The 22,449-nt window shown below is 37.6% G+C and overlaps 1 protein-coding gene across 5 annotated transcripts; it reads left to right on the top strand.

Moving 5' to 3' along the window:
* Positions 1-8,091: 8,091 nt before the first annotated feature.
* Positions 8,092-20,764, top strand: pax8 (paired box 8). Of its 5 annotated transcripts, none has more exons than XM_047809689.1 (12): positions 8,092-8,230; positions 8,657-8,793; positions 11,981-12,122; positions 12,399-12,596; positions 12,704-12,780; positions 12,897-13,022; positions 13,928-14,097; positions 14,362-14,482; positions 14,850-15,092; positions 15,668-15,769; positions 18,468-18,554; positions 20,500-20,764. In XM_047809689.1, the coding sequence occupies exons 2-12, from the start codon at positions 8,772-8,774 to the stop codon at positions 20,568-20,570; spliced, it is 1,359 nt and encodes a 452-aa protein (XP_047665645.1). In that variant the 5' UTR covers positions 8,092-8,230; positions 8,657-8,771; the 3' UTR covers positions 20,571-20,764. The 5 variants fall into 5 exon arrangements, with proteins under 5 accessions (XP_047665645.1, XP_026999654.1, XP_047665647.1 ...); XM_027143853.2 differs by having other exon boundaries at positions 11,957-12,122; XM_047809690.1 differs by having other exon boundaries at positions 8,119-8,230; positions 8,685-8,793.
* Positions 20,765-22,449: the final 1,685 nt, after the last annotated feature.

Raw genomic sequence — 22,449 nt, 5'->3', positions numbered from 1 at the left:
GATTTTTTTCTGATGTACTAGAAGGTTGTCAGGTGGAAGAACGTGAAACTGAAATGCAGTTCACAAAGTTTAATGGAGACACAAAATTGCAAATGTAGAAAACGGCTAACCAGAGCCTAGTTCCAGGTGAAGCCAAACCTGGTGAATGTGATGATACGTCGTGTACTTAGCTTGAATAGTCCAGCAAGGTTCGTCAGCCTAAACTGTAGAACGGACAGTGAGCTAGGTGGGGAACGAAGGTTATATAGCCTGGAGGCTGATGACTGCCAGGTGTAGACTGTTAGTAGGTAGGAGAGCTGCTAGGAGTGCTAGGTGTGTTAGGTGGAGGTGTGGCTGGTGGATCCCTGACAAAGGTGCTGTGATATGTTTAATATGTTTACGGTAACGTTATAAAAATTGGGCAGGAATGAAAGTGAAACCATAATGTGGTGCTTATAATACATTAAAATGAGAAACAATCATTCCCTGTGTAAAAGTTGTCTTTTCGATCTTTTTTTTTTAAATATTACCAAAGATGTTTATTACTTTTCCCATACTTTATTGCAATTCTTTATATTGGAAAGTAAAGTCAGAACACTGGTCAGAGAACTTGCCAGTAAGATCAGTTTAAAAAAAAAACAACCCATTAAACTACGATTGCTAATTTAAAGTCTAATTATGGCGCCTCCATGACAGCAATAAACTCAAAGTGACAAGAATCCTAATGTTGTTCATCAACTACCCTTTCTCCACATTATAACATTTTCCCAATGGACAACACATCTGACTTAATTTATCTGCTCATTTATAAGCTGTCGTTAGATGAAAGCATGAAAGTCCGGCACAGGATTAGGAAAAGCTATAGAAAGCCCATAGGTCTATGTATTGCTCTTCAGAGTAAGGTCGCAAGCTTCAGACAAAGGCTGACAAATATTTGACAGCGTACATGTTAACTGTGTAATTGAGTCTACAGCTGAGTCAGAACCCTGTTGTCTGAGTAGCAAGAAGTGACAATGTAATCATTATAATCGTGTTCGGGACAAGACGGCACTACACAGATGACAAGAGAGGTGACAAGTAACACATGTCAAGGAGAACATCTGTCCCAGGACAATAGCGTGCACAGTGAGGATGAACTGAATATGTAGTAAGAGTTTACTGACAAAAGAAACTGAAATACCCCAGAATATGTCATTCTATCAATAAAATAATGAATGTAGCTCATTTATTTAATGTGTTTAATGTCTATGTAATTTCTATAATTTTACACTAAAATGCCAGGATATATCAATCCCAAATTGTTAGCTAGCTATTTAAGTGATAGCAAATTAGCTTGTGTTTGTCACAAGTCAGGTTGGATTTCAAAATCTTAGTCTTGGTATGTAGCACCGAGTTAGCAAAACATCAAAATATACAGTACCAACAACCATGAACTGTTCATCGTTAACATTAATTCCAGTCAGCAAACTAGTTTGCTTAGCATACAGGTTTTGTGTCCATAGGCACATGGGGCAACTCTCCACCAAATGAATGACGTCAAGTGTGTTTAGCATTTCCTGCTCTGCTGCATGTATGTACTGTAATTCAACATCTTTGCACATCTTTTAGAAACATCATCTGGAGCTGTACACGGGTTCCTTCGGAGTGGCTTAAGAAGCCCACAAGTGATAGACTAAATCTGAATAGAGTATAATAATGTACAGGGAGAAGTGTTAATTCTAAGTAAGCACACTGCTGACTTTGGTCCTGCTTGGTAGAACAGTCAGCCAGCCAGCTGGACAAGTGGCCTCACCATCACCACCAAGTCAACTAATCCAGTCTTGCTTGTGTCCCTGAGGTGGCTGGCAGTGGTTTACATTATTATGTTTGCTATTAGTTAGAACACCCTGGCAGCTTCCTCCATACACAGATCTGCCTTACCAAATAGATGGAAAATAAGCCAGACACCTGTCTCTGTTGATTATAGGCAATAGAAGTCTGACCTAGAAGCATGCCTGAATGCATTGGTGCATGGCACATAGGGCTTGTATACCCTTAAGTAAAATAAGTTCCACCAGCAGTACCCAAAGTATTGCACAATTCCTGAAATTCTAGGTTTTCTAAAGGGACTGCCAGGCAGTGTCAAGTCTCCATCCACCTTATATGTGGATGGAGACCTTATATAAGATATATGTGGTAGCCATAATGGTACACCACAGTACTATGGATGCATCTCTCTGTGGGGTCTCATTAGCTTATCACTGCACTAAAAACTTTGAGGTGCCTCTATTGGCTAGAATCCTGTAGGCACCCGGTGTAGAACCTCACACTCATCCTCCTGTCCCTTAAGGCCTATGATATACTTGAACTGGCTAAACGAGATACATGGTCTGGCAACCAGCACGTCTTTCAGCAATAGCTTGGCACTCCTGAATGTTTGTTCAGCAGCTACTGAGGCATCTCCCCATACTTTATCTAGAGACATGTCCCCTCCCAGTTGTGTGAATGCAGCAATTTCTGAGCACCTTTCAAGACAGTCCTACTCCTGGTGACATTGTTGGAATATGTTATCTGGTAGAGTTTCACTAGCAACGTTAAAAGAACCAGATTTGCATACCTAACTAGTGTTTTATATCATGTGCAAATAATTAAAACATCAACAATAAAACAATATATGATCACAAACTGGTTTAACTTCCTAAATGTCTAGAACGCAATGGAAAATCCAGATTTACATCAATCTCTCTTCTAAATACATTCAGTTTTCTGTTAGTGTTCAGTTTTAAGATACAGCATTAAAAAACACATAAACAACCCGTGTTAATTAATCAAGTGCATTGCTCATGAATTGTTTAACATTCTAATTTAACATTTTCTTATGTAGTGCCATTAGGCTTAAAATAAACCTTAACAAAACCTACCCACCAATCCAAAATATCTAACTAAACAAATACCAATAAAACTTCACTGCTCTTTACTGTATCCCATTCAGAACGTTAGTTACCATTGTAACGCTTCATGGGTTGACCCACCCCAGTAGTGGATCTGTCAATCAATTGAAAGCCTCTCTATTTTTTATACCCTGCCTCTCAAAACAACAAAAAACAAACCCTCTCTATCTCTTTCACTCACATAGCATGGCATAAGATTTGGAGGATTTGTGAGAATATGTCCGAAGATGCTTTTTTACTGCCCTTTTGCTCACACTTATCTAAACTCATTAAGAGTCTGGACCCTGGAGTTTATCCTATAGTCCGTCATCCTAAAATGCAAGAAGAACTCCAATAATCTTCACATAAGAATGTCAGGTCAGAAAGATCCCAAATTGAGCATGTAGAGCTCAATGAGGGCCGAGCCGTTCTTTTGCTAATGGCTGTTAATGCCTGTGCACTATTGTGGCTTGCACAATGGTCATCACACAGTGCCCTGTGGAGGGGACATCTCTCAGAAAACAGCTATAAGACCCACAAACCTTGGGGGAGAGTGACCTGTGGTGGAGCAAGCAGATTTGGGGGAGCAGGGGGTTAGACTGGAACAGGGTTTGGGGTCAGAGGGCAAAGCTCAGAGCGGAAATGGGAGGCAAAGTGGAAACAATGAGGAGGGCTGGACCAGACCCAGACAAAGATAAAGGGGGGGATAAGTACGCACAAAACACAGGAAGATGAGGAGAGAAAGATGGGCAACGAATAGAGGCGAGTCAGGAGCAGATGGTAAAAGAAGGGGTTGTTGAGGGAAGAGGAAAAAAAGACTAACTAAAAAAGCCACAAAGCTGAAACAGTGAAATCTGCAGAGTGTGTGGGAAGGGAAAGAAAGCAAAGAGGTTCTTCCAGAAAAAAATCACATATTTCCGCCTATCTATGCATATTTCATGTTACACATGAAACTATTTTACAGGTAATTAAACAGATAGAAGAAAAAGATATATAACCACACGAATAAAAACATAATGGACTACTCTAATTGAAAAAGTTTGTCTAGACCTATACTAACTTCTTTAACAAAAAAAACAACAAAACAAAACTGACATTTGAGTAAGTGATAGTCATCTAAAGTTGATAGTGGATACAGCCTTGTTTGAAGAACCAACGAATGTTTGCGAAAAGCTAATGGACTCATCAATACCGAGGCGGTTCGCCTGCTATTATGATCTAATTATCTGGCTCATCTCGACTCGTTGACCACGACGAGACAAGCGTGCGGGTAGATTTATAAAACTTGCCATTAAGTGGGGTTAAATGCGCGCCTCATTCATCTCACCGAGTGACACGCGAAGGCAAGCAGACGAGATGCCTCACAAGCATAAAAAGGAAAAAGGCGGGAAATCAACCAGTGTATGGCTATGTTTCCCTGATCAGTCTCACCAGGCAAAACATAACATTTATAGATTTATTTAACTAGTATTTTTTATTATTGAAATCCATAAAAGCATTTTGATGGAGAATACAATATATACTTTTGGAAATTATCCCATGTGTTAGACAACATACGTAGGTGCCAGATGGAAAATACCAGGATCGTGGTACATCAGCCATGTGCCCTATTCCCTGCAAACTGCATCATTATTTATTCTGTACTGTCTAGTACACTTGTTAGGTACACTGCACTACAGGTTTGTCCAGTTATTTCACATCTTTGCAGTTTTATAGCAATGTCCAAAAGCATAAAAGAGGAATGTCAAGCATGATTCTGAAATCCCACAATACAGATAGTGGAAAATACCCATAATTCACTTTTCCTTTTATAGGAATAGGTTGTAAGACATCTTTTCTGCCTCAGTAGTACATAGCAGAATTACATTAGTGCCTTGAATCTGTAGACCTATTCTTCCTTTCGTCAACAAAACTGTAAAACTCCCAAAGGTGTTGACTATTTGGTCATACCAGTAGTGCAGTAGGCATATCTAATGTCTAAATGTATGCTTGTGGGTACAGGCTACCCATAATGCATTTTGCCACAGGAATAGAAAAGGAATAACTGGAAGTCGAACATTCAACATCAAAACGCATACAGACCACGCAGAACACCCATAAGGCACATGTTGTAACTTATGTTCCTTAACTCTTTTAAAAGGTAAAAGTACAGGTGAAAGATACACATTAAAGGTGCAAAAAGTTAGGTCGTTTTGTTATGACATTGCATAGAGTAGATCTAAACTGGAATAAAATTGGCTCCTGCTGTACTGTAGGTTATTGAATCAGTTCTTTCAAACAGTAACGCAGTAATGGATGACAACTTTAGTCTTTAGTAGGTTACTGGCTTTCCTCTTTCATGTTCCGTGTTTTTGCCCACTCAATGCACCTGACAATAGCAGTATTGTGGAATCGTTTTGGGACTCGAGATGCAACAACATGACCCTTTGCCCCCTTATTTCCATACGAGGCTGCCTGGCCGCAGGAGCTGAATTTTGGGAGACGCCCAATGCTTCTCATTCCCGCAGGTTACACACACCGAGGTTTCACTTTATCTCCATCCACTCAACATAGACAACATGAGCAGAGGAAATTGGCTTTAACCCTCAGTTAACTCAATGATTGAACAGCTCTATTTTATTGTATAGGATAGGTACAAATAAACAAACAAATAAATAAAATTAAACCGTTTATATTTCATTTTTTAACACATGCAACTTTAACTTTTATTGTAAAAAAAACAACAAATAAATAAACAAAATTACATTGGCAATTCATTACTTTTTTTATATTTGATATCTTTTTAATAAGTTGTATCTGAATGAATTTCTCAATGAAATAAACCCCATTTTATTTCATTAATTCTGTAGACCTGGTTCCTGTTTTTGAAGATAATACTTGTCAGATGTCACACTTCAAATCAAGTTCATTTTTACATTCTCGTCTTTTGTTGTTGTTCTTTTTTTTAGTCACATTTAACCTTATTTTGCTTTAATAAGTTCATGTGTACATGTGCATGCAATGTGTGAAACAGTTGCCTCTCAATTCAACGCTGAAAACATAGTGCTGTTTATTATTTATCATTATATCACTTTATATTACTAGCCTTATGATTTTATACATTCTGCTCTACTGTTTATTTCATCTTTGAAAAAGCCTACAGGGAATAAAAGAGAAGTTAAATATCTACAACTTACAAATTTTCAACATTCTTTGGTGAGTATAACCGTGAAGCTATTTTTATACTTGCAAAAAAAAAATCCTACTCCTCTTTCACTCCTCATACCAGTGCGGCTTATAAGTTAAACTTTTAAGTTCCGTTTTCCCTTAGTTGCATCTTAAAAAAATAAAAATAATAAAAATAAAAAAATAAAAAATAAAACAACGACAACAGAAGCCTGGTTCATAGTCATAAAATCGTCCATTTATAAACTGAAACAACTGGGGAAAGTATTCATGCAGACATTACATTCATTGTATAACAGTTGTATTTATCTGTTATCATATTATATTCAGGTTGGATAACCATCTCAGAGTTTTTAATCCCATGGTAAACTCTGGATAACCTTGTGTCCGCTTCTCTCTCTCTCTTTTCTCCTTCGCCCACAGCTCGTCCCGAGGCAAGTACTCCTCGTTCGCCCCATCTACACTTTAAGGGGAATTTTCCACCTCTATTTTTTGTTATGATGTGCTTTAATCCTTCCTGACTATTGTATTTATTTCAAAACACGCGCACTTTTGTTCTGCAGCCCCACACGGCTTGAATAAGTAAAATCGGGCCTTTGGTGGGGTTTAGAGATAAGATTTTAGGGAAGCGAATAGTGCGCCTCCACTTTACGCACAATGTATCCAGGTATATATATGTATATATAATATATTAATAAAATCATTATTATATATATATATATTACATTCTATATTATTTAGATTGACTAACTCCAATAATCCAACATATGGGTTCCTTGACGAAAAAAGTCACTTTCGGTTAAACGTGTCTGCCTGAAGTCAGTGTTACAGACGCACGATGCTCTGTTATGGATATATGAAGACGATTTATGCTGCACGCGCCAGATGGCAATAACTTGCGACTATAGACCGGGTGGAGAAACAGGGTTGCAGCGTGGAGCACTTTCAGGTGTTATGTTTGTTTTAGAGAGGTGTAAGAACAAGCTAAACCGTGTCAAAATTCACAGGAGTTCTCTCTCTCTCTCTCTCTCTCTCTCTCTCTCTCTCTCTCTCTCTCTCTCTCTCTCTCTCTCTCTCTCTCTCTCTCTTTCTCTTTCTCTCACGAAGAAGAAGACCAGTGCTATCAGAAATATAATGATAATAATAATAATAATAATAATAATAATAATAATAATAATAATTTAACTTTACATTTCTTACATAGCTTATATACATCTTTTTATACATTTCCCAAGCGATAGTTGTGGCCCTAATAAATTGCACCTTTTTTGTTACTGGGGTGGAACCATCAAGAGATCAAGAGTGCTTTTTGTACATATTTTCTTTTACCTGGTTAGGTAGATTGAGTAGATTAGGTAGATTTACTTTTTAAAGATTTAAACTTTTACTCTTCTTGTCTATTTTTATACCTGAAAACATTCTAAAGATTATTATATGAGGCAAAGAAAGATACCAAAATTTGGTATTACATATTTCTCTAAACAAATGGTTTAAAAGATATTAATCTCTGATTCGACAACATGTGCATAATGTAAAAAGATCGTGCACAATATTATGCAGGTAGTTTGCTAGAAATAGAAGGTTTACGGTATGGAGCCTATTTGATGTAATGACACATCGCTGCAAATCAAGGACTAAATTGTGTGTAAAAATGCACGCCGTAGGCCTAAATGAGGCGGCGTTCACACAGCCCCGGGAGTCGTGTCACATCTTCTCTGAAATCTAATCAAAGGCAGGCTAAACGCAAACAGCCCGGATCACTGACAAATATTTCCGCAAACGTTGACGTATCGCTCGGTCACTGCGCGAGCTGTCGTTGCCGAATCAGCCGCCTGTCCACAGATTCCCAGTCAAAATCACGCCTCTTTTCTTACAACATCAAGCCTCACGGACCGCCCACCCACATCCATCGTCCAATAGCTTGACTGGATCTTCTGAGCGGGCCGGTGCCGTGAGAGGCGGCGGGATAAAACCACACATATACACACACGTCCACGCGCACACACACGCACACTTACGGCTGACAGCTGCTCCTGCACATCTGTGCTCTTGTTTCGAGAAGCTCAAATATTTCATACACTATTTCTCAAACTGTCTTGAGGACATATATAGAGATTTGTTTTTAACGCGCGTCGTCTGTCCTGGATCAATACGCACAAGTCTCCAGGACGCAGAAGGTAATTATAATTGTTTTTGTTTCCTTTCTATTTCTTTCTTTCTTTCTTTCTTTCTTTCTTTCTTTCTTTCTTTCTTTCTTTCTTTCCTTTTCTTTTCTTTTTTTTTGCGCCTATGCGTCTTCGGCTTTCGTTTCAGTTAACGAGTGATGGAATGGATTATTTGAGGTCGCCTATATGCCAACGTGAAATCCAAAAATAACTGCAAACTTCTAGCATTACAACCCGAGTTAAAACTAGTGCCATGGAGTAATAACGGCCTTTAATTAAACTCCACAATCTGTGCTCTAAACACTGCTGAAAACAGGCTCATAAATAGTATAAAAAGCAGAATTTAAAATGCGGCATGGCATAAAACAGATTAAGACATCCAACAATAAGACATCTTTTAACTAGAAAATCAATGTTTACCACTATGTCCTTTTGCAGAGCATTTAAAGGAGCGTTTCCATTCCAGGCGAAGCCTCATATGGACTAAAAGCAACCAAATTAAAGTGACACTCCGACTTTTACCCCAGGACTAAGCGGCCCACAGCACTGCACAATGTCCAACACAACCGGCAGAGGTAAACAATACGAATTACATGTTTATTCTGTGCGGTTTCAAATGGATATAATCATTTTAAATGTCTTAAACAAGCTTTAAAACAGGCTACAATTACGTAGATGTACGGAGTAATAATAATAATAATAATAATAATAATAATAATAATAATAATAATAATAATAATAATAATAATAATAAATAATCACTGTATTTTTCTGCAATGTCTTTTTATTAATGTGCATAATATTAATAGCCATGTCTGCATAAAGAGCTAAAATTATTAGAATAAATTAAACGTATATGTCTAATATTCTGATATACGATCCTCTAAAAAGCTTTTGGAATGTAGATCATTTTCTATACATAAATAAATTTCTTAAAAAAATGCTAGAGGAACTCTGTTTTTGCGTCCTAAACATTTCTATAATCATTGAGGATTTAATTCCAATAATAACCCTATAAGACTTTAAAGACATGTTTAAACGGTGCTCCTGCTCCTTGAAAAAGCTTTAAGTACTCCACTTTCTCCAGAAATAACATCCATTTAGGAAGAATGTTGTATAAAAAATCTCAGGTGCTGTTTTTCTTGTGATCTTGTGACTTTGTGTTCATTACAGTGTTCCTGAATGTTTTAGTTTGTATTTTATATGCGCATGAATTAAGGGTTTAGGATTGACTTATTATATTTAAGGCCTGGAATATTTAACATTAACAATAAAAAAAATTGAAATGCAAAAAAAAAAAAAAAAAAAAAAGTCAAATGCAATGTAAACTGTCATAAACAAAAATCTTTAAACTTTTCTTACAGGCAGACTGCAATAGTTAATTTAAGTTGTATTTAATATACATATTATAGTACATTATACTAAGACAATCCACGTACATTTCGGTTGCATTAATTATTTACTGTATTACACTTACAATTTTTATTTATTTATTCATTTATTTATTATTTGTTTGTTTGTTTGTTTGTTTTTTCTTTTATTATTTTTTTCATTATTTAAAAGGCAGTTCTTTCTGGTTGAAATGTACCGTTTTGGATTTCTGCAATAGTCCTTTAATCAAAAGTTAAATGATTACATTTTATTTATAGCCCGGTTTTATTTACAGCTCTTTGTGAGAAAGGATTTAATATCTTATGAAAATGGCATTTTTGTGGAAATGATAACGTTGGTTTGCTTCAGATTTTGGGAGATTATCTTGAAACATATATTTTCTATATATTCTAAATCTTCTGTCTTCTTCTGGTAATAACATTTACTGCAATTACATTGATTGTAATCTATTAGCTGTATCATTTATTAGCTAAATTGATGGTGTAGAGACTTTAAATAAGCTTTTTGTATTCTTCCATAATTACCTTAACAAGCATATCAAATTCACCAAACGTGCAGCAGGGATAAAGTCAGAAATAATGGATAATGATATTATTGATATTAGTTGGACAACTAGGGCTATAATGGCTCACGTAGATATATTCATAGATTTGAAAATATTTCTTTTTAAATTTATGTTTACAAAATGCCGTTCATATCCTTGCGCCATAAAGAGTTATAAGGCGGGTCTAAAGAAAATATATTTTTTTTAAAATAAATGATGAGTCCGCTTCCAGGCCATATGCTTGTGTGTGTGTGTGTGTGTGTGTGTGTGTGTGTGTGTGTGTGTGTGTGTGTGTGTGTGTGTGTGTGTGTGTGTGTGTGTGAGAGAGAGAGAGAGAGAGAGAGAGAGAGAGAGAGAGAGAGAGAGAGAGAAGGCGCGCGCGGTGGTCCCTTGGGGTGGCACCGCTTTAATATCCTGCCGCTTGCTGAAGCTTGGCGAGGAGTTTTACACACTCGGCTAGCAGCGTTAATGGTGCCGTTTGATGTGGAAATGAAAGCTGGGGTGGGGGGGGGGGGGCAGAGCTAAAAGGAGACACAAGGTACTGAATAGGCGAAATTAAAAGCAAAGAAATTCTAAGCGAGTTACTGATGTTACCACAGTAGGACCATTTTATTCTCTTATTATTCTCGCTTTAAATATAACTTTAGTCTCATTATAGACACTGGTGGTTTTATTTATATGTATTAGGCTAAATATTGTTTTAAAATTCCTTGTTGTCCGGAACAGGCCTAGAATTAAACTATTATTATTTTTAACTGAGCTTCATTTATTAATTTCACACAAGATATTATATTAAATTAATGGTATATGTATTAGATTATTTTATAATAATAATAATAATAATAATAATAATAATAATAATAATGTTAAAAAAGTCTATAGCAAGGGAATACATTTCTGAGACCTTTATAGTTGAATGAAAATTATTTATTATGATTATGATTATGATTATGATTATGATGATGATTATTATTATTATTACTAAACGACTATTAGGTAATTAGTACTTAAATAAAATAAAATAAAATAATTGCAAAACAAATGGGTCGTTAACTTGAAAAAAACTGAAAGAATTTTTTCCTTTTCCCCAGTGGATTTACAATTACGCATATTTTCTGTAACACTAAACTGGCATGAATAATAAGAGCCAATTCGTAAATTTAACACAAATTAATTAGGAAGAAAAGCCCCAACCACTAACTCATTTAAAGAATGAATTTCAACAGCCCAGAATTCACACTGTATAAAAAGACTTAATTCATTGACAAAAGTGATGTCTGCTTTTGGCTTTTTAAATACTGCTTGGAAAAGATGTGTTACTTGTGCCTGAGTTAATGAATAAATGTTTTTTCCATGTAACATAGAGACTTATTTATAAAGATGCTAACACTTTTAGATAATAATGTGTTGTTTGTTTGTTTGGCAGATTAATGGGGAACAAATTTTATTCACACAACCTAGAGTGTACAGAAGCTTTTGTGAGTCAGAAGTAAACAATGAAGTAATTTTCAGTTACAGACTTTATTTCTGTTCATAAAACAGAAATCATATTTGAGTGTCCTTTTAGAGAATAGAAATGAGTTAACATTTTTTTTTTTTTTTTTTGCAAAAATGACTCTCCAGACCATTGACTGATTTATATGTCATTGTTGGCTTGATAAAACTCTTAATTCTGTATTTATGTCACATGCCAGGTGTATTTTCAGCCCGAGTGATCTGGTGACTGTTTCATTGCAGAATGCAATCCGGTCCAATACAGGTACCATGACATTTATGTTTATTCATCCCCCTCTCTCCCCCAGGTCATGGGGGTCTTAATCAACTAGGCGGCATGTTTGTAAATGGACGCCCGCTCCCGGAGGTCATCCGGCAGCGCATTGTGGACATGGCTCACCAGGGTGTTCGGCCCTGCGACATCTCCCGTCAGCTGCGGGTCAGCCATGGCTGCGTCAGCAAGATCCTGGGCAGGTAAGAGGCCAGAAATTGAGTTTAGTCTTTGAGACAGTCTGAAGGGCAAGTCGAGGCATGGAGTATACAAAACAAGTCAGGACATTAATAATCAAATCAGGACTGTATCTATGGGCAGGAAATTAATACGTTTGTTGAAGGTGTTGACAGTAGGCTACTGCATGACAGCATACTCATACTCAGTTAATAATTTGAAATAACTTTGTGAACTTGCATTCCTTTCAACACAATAGGCTTATTACTAAATATTTATTTGCCCAACTATGCCCATCTCAGATACTATGAGACAGGAAGCATAAAACCTGGAGTGATCGGTGGCTCGAAGCCAAAGGTGGCTACGCCAAAAGTGGTGGACAAGATAGCAGAGTACAAGCGGCAAAATCCCACCATGTTCGCCTGGGAGATCAGAGACAGGCTCCTGGCCGAGGGAGTTTGTGACAGCGACACGGTTCCCAGCGTCAGTTCCATAAACAGGTAACACACGACAAACAAATGCACAGTAAAATGAGCAGAACCCAAATTCAGTTATGATTCGTTCTAACATAAACATATTTAACACGATTGGTTCCAATGTATTTCAGGATCATCCGGACGAAGGTGCAACAGCCATTTAACGTGCCCTTGGAAAGCAAAAGCCTCAGTCCAGGTCATACATTAAGTAGGTGCCATTAATTCCACAGTCATGCACTCAACTAAAATCCTCCCAGCCTTTAACATGTTGTTAATTATTTCCAGCCTTTCATATTTATTCATGCTTGTTTTATATCTTCACAGTTCCAAGTTCAGCCGTCACCCCTCCCGAGTCACCTCAGTCTGACTCTCTGGGTTCCACCTACTCCATTAGTGGCCTGCTGGGTATTCCACAGGCAAGTTCAGACGGCAAGAGGAGTCATGACGACAGTAAGCACACGCTACACTTTAACACAGTCCACTTTGGATAATAGTTAACTGCTGCTTCTCAGGATTAAAAGCAAAAAGGGGGAAAAACTGAGTTGTCAAAAAGAATTAAGACATCATAAAAATATATATATACGTGTATACATGTGTATATATATATATATATATATATATATATATATATATATATATATATATATTCAAATTCCAAAATGTTAAGGAATATTGGCTTTCCTGTAATTTTTCTCCAGTTCCCAGCCTTTCTTATCACACATCAAGCTCCCAACATCACCAGGCTTAAACGTGCTTTCTCTGAGATACGTGAACCCACATGCTTTTTCGCTCATACACAGTCCAGCGTAACACAGTCATAAGAAAGCGCTACCCACCCTCTTCCACATCTATCAGTTCAGAGTAAACCATCAATAAGATTATTGAATCTATTCCTAGAGATATGTTTTAAAATCTTTGGATAATGAGATTTACTTTATTATCATTTTATAACGGGAAATACTCGATATTTTGACTACACACAAGGTTTTTCCACTTGCAAATATGTCATTGTCTGGGAGAGAGACATGCTCTCTAGCATCCAACAGTAAACCCTAACGTCTAATTAAATTCTTTAAAATAAGCTCTAACTGTAATATATAAAAGTAAAAAAGATCTACCCTTAATAGAACCACCCCAGTCTCATATTTGGTCAGTCTACAGTATGTGAGTGTGTTCTGGTTGTGTATGAAGAAAATCCTCCATTTTTAATGACATTTTTATTCAGATACCCCACCAACATTTTTTGTTCAGTATGTCAACATAACACACTGTAACCCTTATCAACCACATCCACTGACAACAAACAGTTACTTATTGAATTATTCAGCTCTATGATGGTGTTTAACTTCTCCCAGGTGACCAGGAGAGCTGTCGACACAGCGTAGACTCTCAGGGAAGTGGAGGTGGACCAAGGAAACAGCTGAGGCCTGAACATTTCTCATCACAACACCTGGACTGCGGCTTCGAGCGGCACCACTACGCCTCCGACACGTTCGGTTCCACCAACGCTGGCAAGACTGAGCAGGTACATATGGCCAAGAAGAGGACTTTCACTATATAGCGTGACATGAAATATGAAATCTATTCATATAAATACGTGATTACATTTTCAACATTTACCATTATGACTGTGGCATAAGAAAAAGATGTGGCATAAGTAAAATAACCCAGAATCTATAATAATAATTTCTACTGTATATTAAAAAGAATCTGTCGTTTCTTACGGTTACAGTGATTTCTTGATGGTCTTTTTTTTATTAAATTTTATGTCATTTTTTTTTACTACCAGCCACTCTATCCCCTCTCTCTCCTCAACGGAAGTCTAGAGGAAGGCAAGAGCAGCCTCGCAACATCCAGCACCGCCATTGGCCGAAACCTAGCAGCGCACCAGGGCTACGCAGTCGTGACAGGTGATGATTGGCCAGATAAAAAAAAAACCTACTCTAAAACCAAACCAATTATTTCTCAACACAATACCTGTCATAATAATCTTATGCATGAATAAGCCGGTCACTGTGCTAAGTGGGTGGCTTTACTCTCTCTTGCTCATTCATGCATTATGAAATAAAATTAGCTAATTACGTTGACCTATAAAAGCAGGTGCAGAGGTTTGCATATCACATCTTGCGTCAGTCAAATCCTCTCCATTATTTCATCTGCTTAAATCACAATTTTGTTTGCTGCTTCCAAATCCCATTGTCCACTTCACTTTCATTTTAAGTTAACACCATTATTTCATTCTCCCACCTCTCCATCACACGCATGCCTCCACCTCAGATGCCCTACAGCCCCTACCCATCTGCCTGAAACAGGAAATGTCACCAGACGGGGCCAGCTCAAGTCCTTCGCCCAACATTATAGCCAACTCTGCCTTCTTGGAAATGGGCGCCATTTCAGCCCCGTCGCCAGCGTCCGTGGGTAACGGTGGCAGCAGCTCCATGCATTTCTCTCATTCCTTCAACACATTTCCTCATCATGCACCAATGTACAGCCAGTTCAGCAGCCAGTCTCTCATCACAGGTAAAAAAAAATGTCTAATTCCTTTTTAAACGATATTTACATGCTATTTTTCATCGTAGCTAGCTAGTTGGCACTAACTTGAGAACTATGAAATCTCAATGAATTATATTTGAAAAAAAGGGACAATAAAGTAAATAATCATGTTCATTACATCAATCTCTTTGTTCATGACATGTTACGGATGTGTCAGAAAAATATCAGCTGAAATGGAGAACAGATCTATGGAGTTTTTCCAAGCTGGGCTAAAACAAAATCATCCCCAGCTTTGCATCTTCATACCATTCTGTCCATTTTATCACCTTGCTATTGTGCTCATATAAAAAAATCCAAAAGTAAAACATTTGTTTGCAACACAAATATACCAGTGTTGCCAAAAATCTAACTGTACGTATATTGATGTCTTTTTGTCTATTCGCATCGATTCTAACAACTTTATTTTTCTGCTTCTCAGTAATTTATGTGTTGGTCCAATATTGTAATAATATCAGCAAGATTATTTGAACATAATCCGTCTTTAGAATACTAAAACAACCTCAGACAACATAAAACATACACATTTATATTTTTCCACACAGGCCGAGACATGGTGAGCTCCACACTTCCTGGATATCCTCCACACATTCCATCAGCCGGACAGACGAGTTACTCGTCCTCGGCCATCACAGGAATGGTAGCAGGTACTGATGATGTCTTATACAGTAGCACACACTTTATATTCAAATGAATAACTGTCCTGGATGCAGATTGTGAGGTGGATATTAAACTTTAATCTTAATATTCATTGTCATCTGTTTAACATCTAAAAATAGAATACAATTAGAGTGATGAGATGAACAACGGTCTGGGGAAGGAGAGAAAAGATGAAGAAAAAAAAGACAATCTAGAGTGAGAAAGAGAATGCTTAACAGGAAAGAGAGGTGGGTTAATGAGTAACCTGCTAGCTTTGGTAAACTGCATCGTGCCAGAGGGCGGACCCTGATGCCCGTAATCTGCCCCGTCAGAAGCCCCTAACCAACCCCCCACCCCAACACCACCCAGCCCACATATTGCCATGGGAACTATGAGGCCACACAAAGGGAATAGTGATGGTAGCATCTACTGTATGAAGGTCTTATTCTTAGGAAAAGGGCTAAAGAATATTCAGTGTGTGCACATGAACATGTACATATACTGTCTATGGAAGCTAAACAAAGGACAACTCTGGTCTGTTAGGAATGTGTGGTGTGGTGTGGTACGACACAGTGTGGTGTAGTGTGGCGTGATGTGGTGCGGTTCAGCGAGCCACTCTGTTTTTTTTTTTTTTGAAGTCTGTTCTCCGAAGCGCGAAATGAGAGGGTCTGATTTATTATTTTTTCTGGTGGGCTTGCTGAGAGGAACGTTCATACACAATTACTCCCCAAGCCTCTGTGGTGTGTGTGTGTGTGTGTGTGTGTGTGTGTGTTGGGGGGGTGTTAGGGAGACTAAGCACGAGGGGAATCAATCCAGCTGACATAATTACCAATTAGATATTGGAATGTTTAAAGAAACGAAAAAAAGGGGGGAAAAAGCAACAGCAAGAGCATGAAGGGTTAAAGAAGGAAGAGGAGGGGGAAAGAAGGGAAGCCAGAAGAGCAAAGTGGTGGTGGTCGTGGTGGTCGTGATGGTGCTGGTGGTGCAGCAGCGTGGAGGGAGGGAGGGAGGGGAGGGGTTGGTTGGTGACACTTGAGAAAGGACGCCGGAGGTGGCTAGGTGTACGCACCAGTGATTTTTACCCTCCCAGCCCTCCACCTGGTCACGGGATTAATGGTTTACACTGTGCTCTTAACCGCCGAGTGAATGATGTGCTAATACGGAAGAAGGACAAACAGGCATCCATAAGTGCCAGGGAAACCTCACAGCTGAGAGAGTGCTGCTAAGAGCAGCTATGTAGTAGACAATCATTTCAAATTAAACGGCAATATTGAATAAATGAGGCAAGTTGGTTGACAAGCACAAATAAATCTGAAGTGTCTTTCTCACCTAAAGTGTTGTCGTTCCGTAAAGTGCCGCTTGGCCCAGCTGGGAATTTACACCAGAGTCTGCGTTGCTTTTATAACTTTATACTATATTCTTCAATTTTCTACTCATGATATACTACATATAGTAAGATTTATCAGAATAATTCACAAAGCCTTAGCTTAGCTTAGCTTCAGAGTGGATTTGACAAGAGTGTCTGCTGTTGTTTAGCTACTATTTTAAAAATGTACATTTCCCTAATCAGCATAAATGCTTGTTTCTTAGCCGCTGTACGATCCAGGGTGTGTAACGTAATTGATCTCAAATATACTTCAAATTTTATAAAAGAAAAAAGTAGACACCAGATTACGAAAGGTTGTAAAATCTAAGTGTATGTAACATCAATGCACTACAAATACTAGACATTTCTTTCCAAGAATTTTCTATCAATTTGCTTACATTTTGAAATCTAATGGTACAGCAAGGTTCTGGTGTAAAACATGGTTTGTTTTACAGTAATTACTGCCGTTATGTTACTTACACAATATTCCAATTTTTAGGGGGGGGGGGGGGGGAGCATTTTATAGAACAGGGCATAGAAGCCTTTATTATTGCCACATATACATTACAGCACAGTGGAATTCTTTTTTCTTCACATACCCCAACTGAGGAGATTGGGGTCAGTGTGCAGGTGCAGCTATGATGCAGCGCCCCTGGAGCAAGGAGGTTTGAGGGCCTTGCTCAAGGGCCCAGCAGTGGCAGCTTGGCTGTGCTGGGCCTTGAACCCCAATCCTTCAATCAACAACCCAGAGCCTTAACCAGTTGAGCCACCACTGCCCCCATTATGGGAACGTCAGCATTGATGTTGCAGCAACATTGTGGACATGTTTAGAAACGTGTGCAATGTTTACATGCTGTACGTTACAAATGTACAAATTCAATTTTCAAAATAACAAATTTCGACTTATTTAGCCATTTCACACATAATACTACGAATGTTATTAAAACGTTCTATGAAAGTTCTTAAAATACTATTCCTGAAAGCTAACGGCTTATTTGTGGTCTGTTTTTTCTTACGGACATGTTACACACCAAATATTCCCAGTTAGACAAACATTACGGGAACGTTAATTAAAAATACAGAAGTTGTAGAAATGTTAGCATACGTTTATAAACATGAAAGAGTTCGCTAAATTAAAATGAACAGCACTGCAATAGTATTTAAAGATTAATGCCTATCTGGAAAAATTATATTATCTAATCGACCAGATATTACTCTTAAGTTCATAAGAATGCATATAAAACTTGTATTATATCTGTGTTATTTAATCTGTAACAGTGCTTGTACTTGTACCCTGGCTTGTACAGTAAGAGTGCTAATAAAGTGTGTGTCACTTGCAGGTGCTGAGTACTCAGGCCAGACTTACACACACTCACCATACACATCTTACAGCGACGCATGGAGATTCACCAACTCCAGCATACTAGGTAAGCCATTCAAAAACCAAAGAGCAAATGTAAAAGAATGACCCCTGTACTTTTCTTTTTCTACGCAATTTTCAATAAACCTTCATTAGTTATTTATGCAGACGGATTACTATACACCTGCATGTGCAGCGCCCTTAAGCCATATTTTTTCTCTAAGGACGTTTGGAAAATTACTGATGACCTGTACACAAAGTAAAGGAGACCTCTGTGTCATGCAGCTCTCACACAGTTTCAGTCACATGCCATCCCATGGACCACACACACACACACACACACACACACACACACACACACACACACACACACACACACACACACACACATGTTTGTCTCTCTACCCTTGTGTAGACTTTCCAGTGACTTAATAATTAATGCAGTTAACTAATTCTATACCAAACCTTAACTCTAACCAAAACATGAATAAAAAAGAGGGGAATTATGTTGTTTTTAATTAAAGACTGCCGGAAAAAAAGAAAAAGCTTCCTTTGGGATCAGCCTAATGTCCTCATAAGGTCAAAAGCGTGAGATGTACCTATCAACACACACACACACACACACACACACACACACACACACACACACACACACACACACACACACACACACACACACACACACACACACACTTATCTTAATCTGTGACAAACTGGCACAAATTAAGATATGGCTCCAGTCGTTTTAGAGGACATTGACAGGACAGTCATAAGACTATCAATAACTTACATCAAATTATCAAATGCTAAAAATTCAGAATTCCGTATCGTTGATTTGAAAATGATGAATTAAAAGTCTTCCTTATTCAAGATGATTGACGTCATAGCAGGCCGTTGCTGAAGAATCCGTTCACTTTGCTATAAAAACTTCTGCTTCTGCTAGTATGGTAAAGCGTCTAAATCACCGCTCAATCCTAACATCCTTTAGTACTGTTTGACCTTTTAATTTGCTAGTAGTCATTTGTAATGATTTAAGAGTCATGATTTTTAATCGTCCCTTTTGAGTCTCTCTCTCTCTCTCTCTCTCTCTCTCTCTCTCTCTCTCTCTCTCTCTCTCTCTAAGGTTTCTTGTCTCATCTTGTCTTCTGGACAGTCTCAACTCTGGCTTGCTGAATTTACTGAATGAATATTTAATGAGAGTTATTATTGATCAGATCCAAATATATTTCCTTTTCTATTCCATCAAGATTAAAGATATCAGAATAATTATGCATTTTGATATTGGTACAACATCGATCTTGTGCTTTCCATGACTCGAGTATTTTAATTACAATTTTGACATTGGCTGAATGTATAATATATTAATGTATTAATGAAGAGGGCTGTAGAGACGTCGGTTTGGTAAACAATATCATTAATTCACTTCTTATTACGTCTTATATAAAAATTGAAAACACTAAATAAAAAGAATCCAAAGCGTTTGTAATTTTTGTACAATCTTTTTCTTCAGTCAAGGTGGCTTTATTATCATTTTGAAACATATAAATCTGAGACGACGTTCCTCCAGGAAGATGAGACTAAATAGAAATAAAAAATACTAAATAAATTTTAAGACAGGTTTAAGAATTATAAGTTACCTGTTACTTGTCTTTTACTCATGGTTGATGTGTTATTGTTTTCTACCTGTGATTATTCTTAATCATATAATATAATATGAATATATAATTAGATATTAATACATATATATATATATACACGCACACACACATACGGGATGTGGTAGCCTAATGGTTAAGATCCCAAGCTGCCACTGCTGGGCCCCTGAGCAAGGCCCTTAACTCTCAATTGCTCAGTTGTATAAATTGAAAAAAGATGTAAGTCACTCTGGATGAGTGCGTCAGCTAAATGCTGTAAATACATACACATATATATTAAATAATAATAGGGATCGGTCATGAGTGTTACTAGTCTGTGAAATTCTTCACCCCTAAAATCTCTCTTCTCCCCTGCAGGCTCTCCATACTACTACAGCTCCGCCTCCCGCACGGCTCCACCCACCACCACTGCGTACGATCACCTTTAGCAGCAGACGTTCGATTACTGAATAAGGAGCAATATTCATCCTAGTGCACATGGTTTTGTGATGGTGTATTCTACAAAGGGCCCTCATGCTGGGACACTCTTGAGTAACCTAAGAAGGAGAGAGAGAGAGAGAGAGAGAGAGAGAGAGAGAGAGAGAGAGAGAGAGAGAGAGAGAGAGAGAGAGAGAGAGAGGGGGGAAATTTCATATTCAGCGACGGATGTGAAAGGCACGAAAAACAGGCCAGCATGGACAACTTTTTTGTTGCCTGAGATTTTGGTTGATTATTTATTCACTTCATTGACCGCCTTCAACCAAACGCACAAGTCTATCCGTCTGTTTAAACAGCCATCATGTCTTGCCCCAGGTTTTTGTACCAAAATGCATGGCGCAACAGCCAAAGAGCTTACTGCAGGTTTGCTTTCAGACCTTAACTGCGTTCATGACCTGTGGTGCATGAAGAACAAACCCAGAGAGCCAGCTTTTTTTTTTTTTTTTGTCTTCAGGCTCTATTCTTCTATTTGTTCCTCTTTCTCTCCATTTCCCTGGGCTTATAAACCTTGTAGGATTGCAGCAATTTTAGCTGTTTCAAGTTCCATATATTTACTTTCCCAACAAAAACAACGTGATCACCATTTTCAACTACAGCAAGAAAATCAGCTGTCAATTTAAAGACCATTACAAAACGCCTGCTGGTTATGTCGATGGGATAATGTGTAAATAATGTAGAAAAGTAAAATCCCTTATTAAAAAAGAAATCCCTTTTATGCTACAAATAATTAGGAGTGAAATTTATGGGGATAAATTAGTACATTGTAAGAGAAGTTGTAAGAAAACCTTTTATTTTCTCCCTCCCATATGTACTACATTTGTTGTCAAATGGTTTTGCTAAGATCCGTGATTAAACGATTCCTTTTTATTGTACTGTGAAAGATATGATTAATCAATTTCTACAGAATTATTTTTAATGAAATAAAGCATGACAAAAAAAAAAAAAAAAAAAAAAACTGACCTTTGTGGAGCTTTTTAATGGATGGCAAAAACTTTGTTTTATAGCCTTTACTCGTGTAATCATACCCAATACCTCTGTCAATAACCTGTTATTAGTCTTCTTTTATTAATTTTATAACAAATAATTAGTTATTAAGTTATAAAATTAATAAAATGTTGTGAATTTGTATCCTGAAATTTCAGGATACAAATTCACAACATTTTAGGAGTACTGAAGTCTGGATAATTCTGATGTTTCAGAATATTTTCTAATATTTAATGAATATGATGATGATGATGATGATGATGATGATGATGATGATGATGATGATGATGAAGAATTATTATCCTTAAAAAAGCATATACGGGTTTTCATTATTTTTTGCAAGTCAGCAACTTAACACATACAAAGGAATCAAATCAACGATCCTGAAAAAACCCACACATCTGTTTAATTAGTTTCTGCATGGCCTACTTTTATTTGCAATTATTCCTCTTTTGCTGCCTCATTACAATGCATGCGACTGTAGGTAGGCTACGGTTCGGCGATGCGAGTGTCCCACCTGCACACGGCAGCAGTAGCGGCCCAACAGTTTTTATGAGAAATCTCATCTTTTGCACTACAATTGGTTAGTAGCTCTTACTCACTTATTCAGTTTCCTTCAATTTACCGTACTGTGTTGATGAGATGTTTGTAATTAAACCATACAGGAATGCTGATGTGCTGAATATCATCATGTTGAGATGACCAAATTTTCATTAGGCCCATTTCATTTGATCTATCATAACCTGAAGCTATAGAATCTTGGAATTTGTTTAGAAAATTAAAAGTGCAGACAACAGCTAGAAATACACCCTGGATGGTTCATCATCCACACACACATTCACAACG

Source organism: Tachysurus fulvidraco, chromosome 26, assembly GCF_022655615.1.
Source record: "Tachysurus fulvidraco isolate hzauxx_2018 chromosome 26, HZAU_PFXX_2.0, whole genome shotgun sequence".
NCBI lineage: Eukaryota > Metazoa > Chordata > Actinopteri > Siluriformes > Bagridae > Tachysurus > Tachysurus fulvidraco.
Note: the sequence above shows the minus strand (reverse complement) of the source record. Positions and strands in the feature narration are given on the sequence as shown.

What these genes read in the sequence shown, in the direction of transcription:
- pax8 (XM_027143853.2), top strand. Translation starts at nt 8,772, where the DNA reads ATGTCCAACACAACCGGCAGAG. An exon ending in GTCCAACACAACCGGCAGAG is followed by an intron (nt 8,794 to 11,956) that starts GTAAACAATACG and finishes TCTCTCCCCCAG; the next exon opens with GTCATGGGGGTCTTAATCAA. An exon ending in CAGCCAGTCTCTCATCACAG is followed by an intron (nt 15,093 to 15,667) that starts GTAAAAAAAAAT and finishes TTTTCCACACAG; the next exon opens with GCCGAGACATGGTGAGCTCC.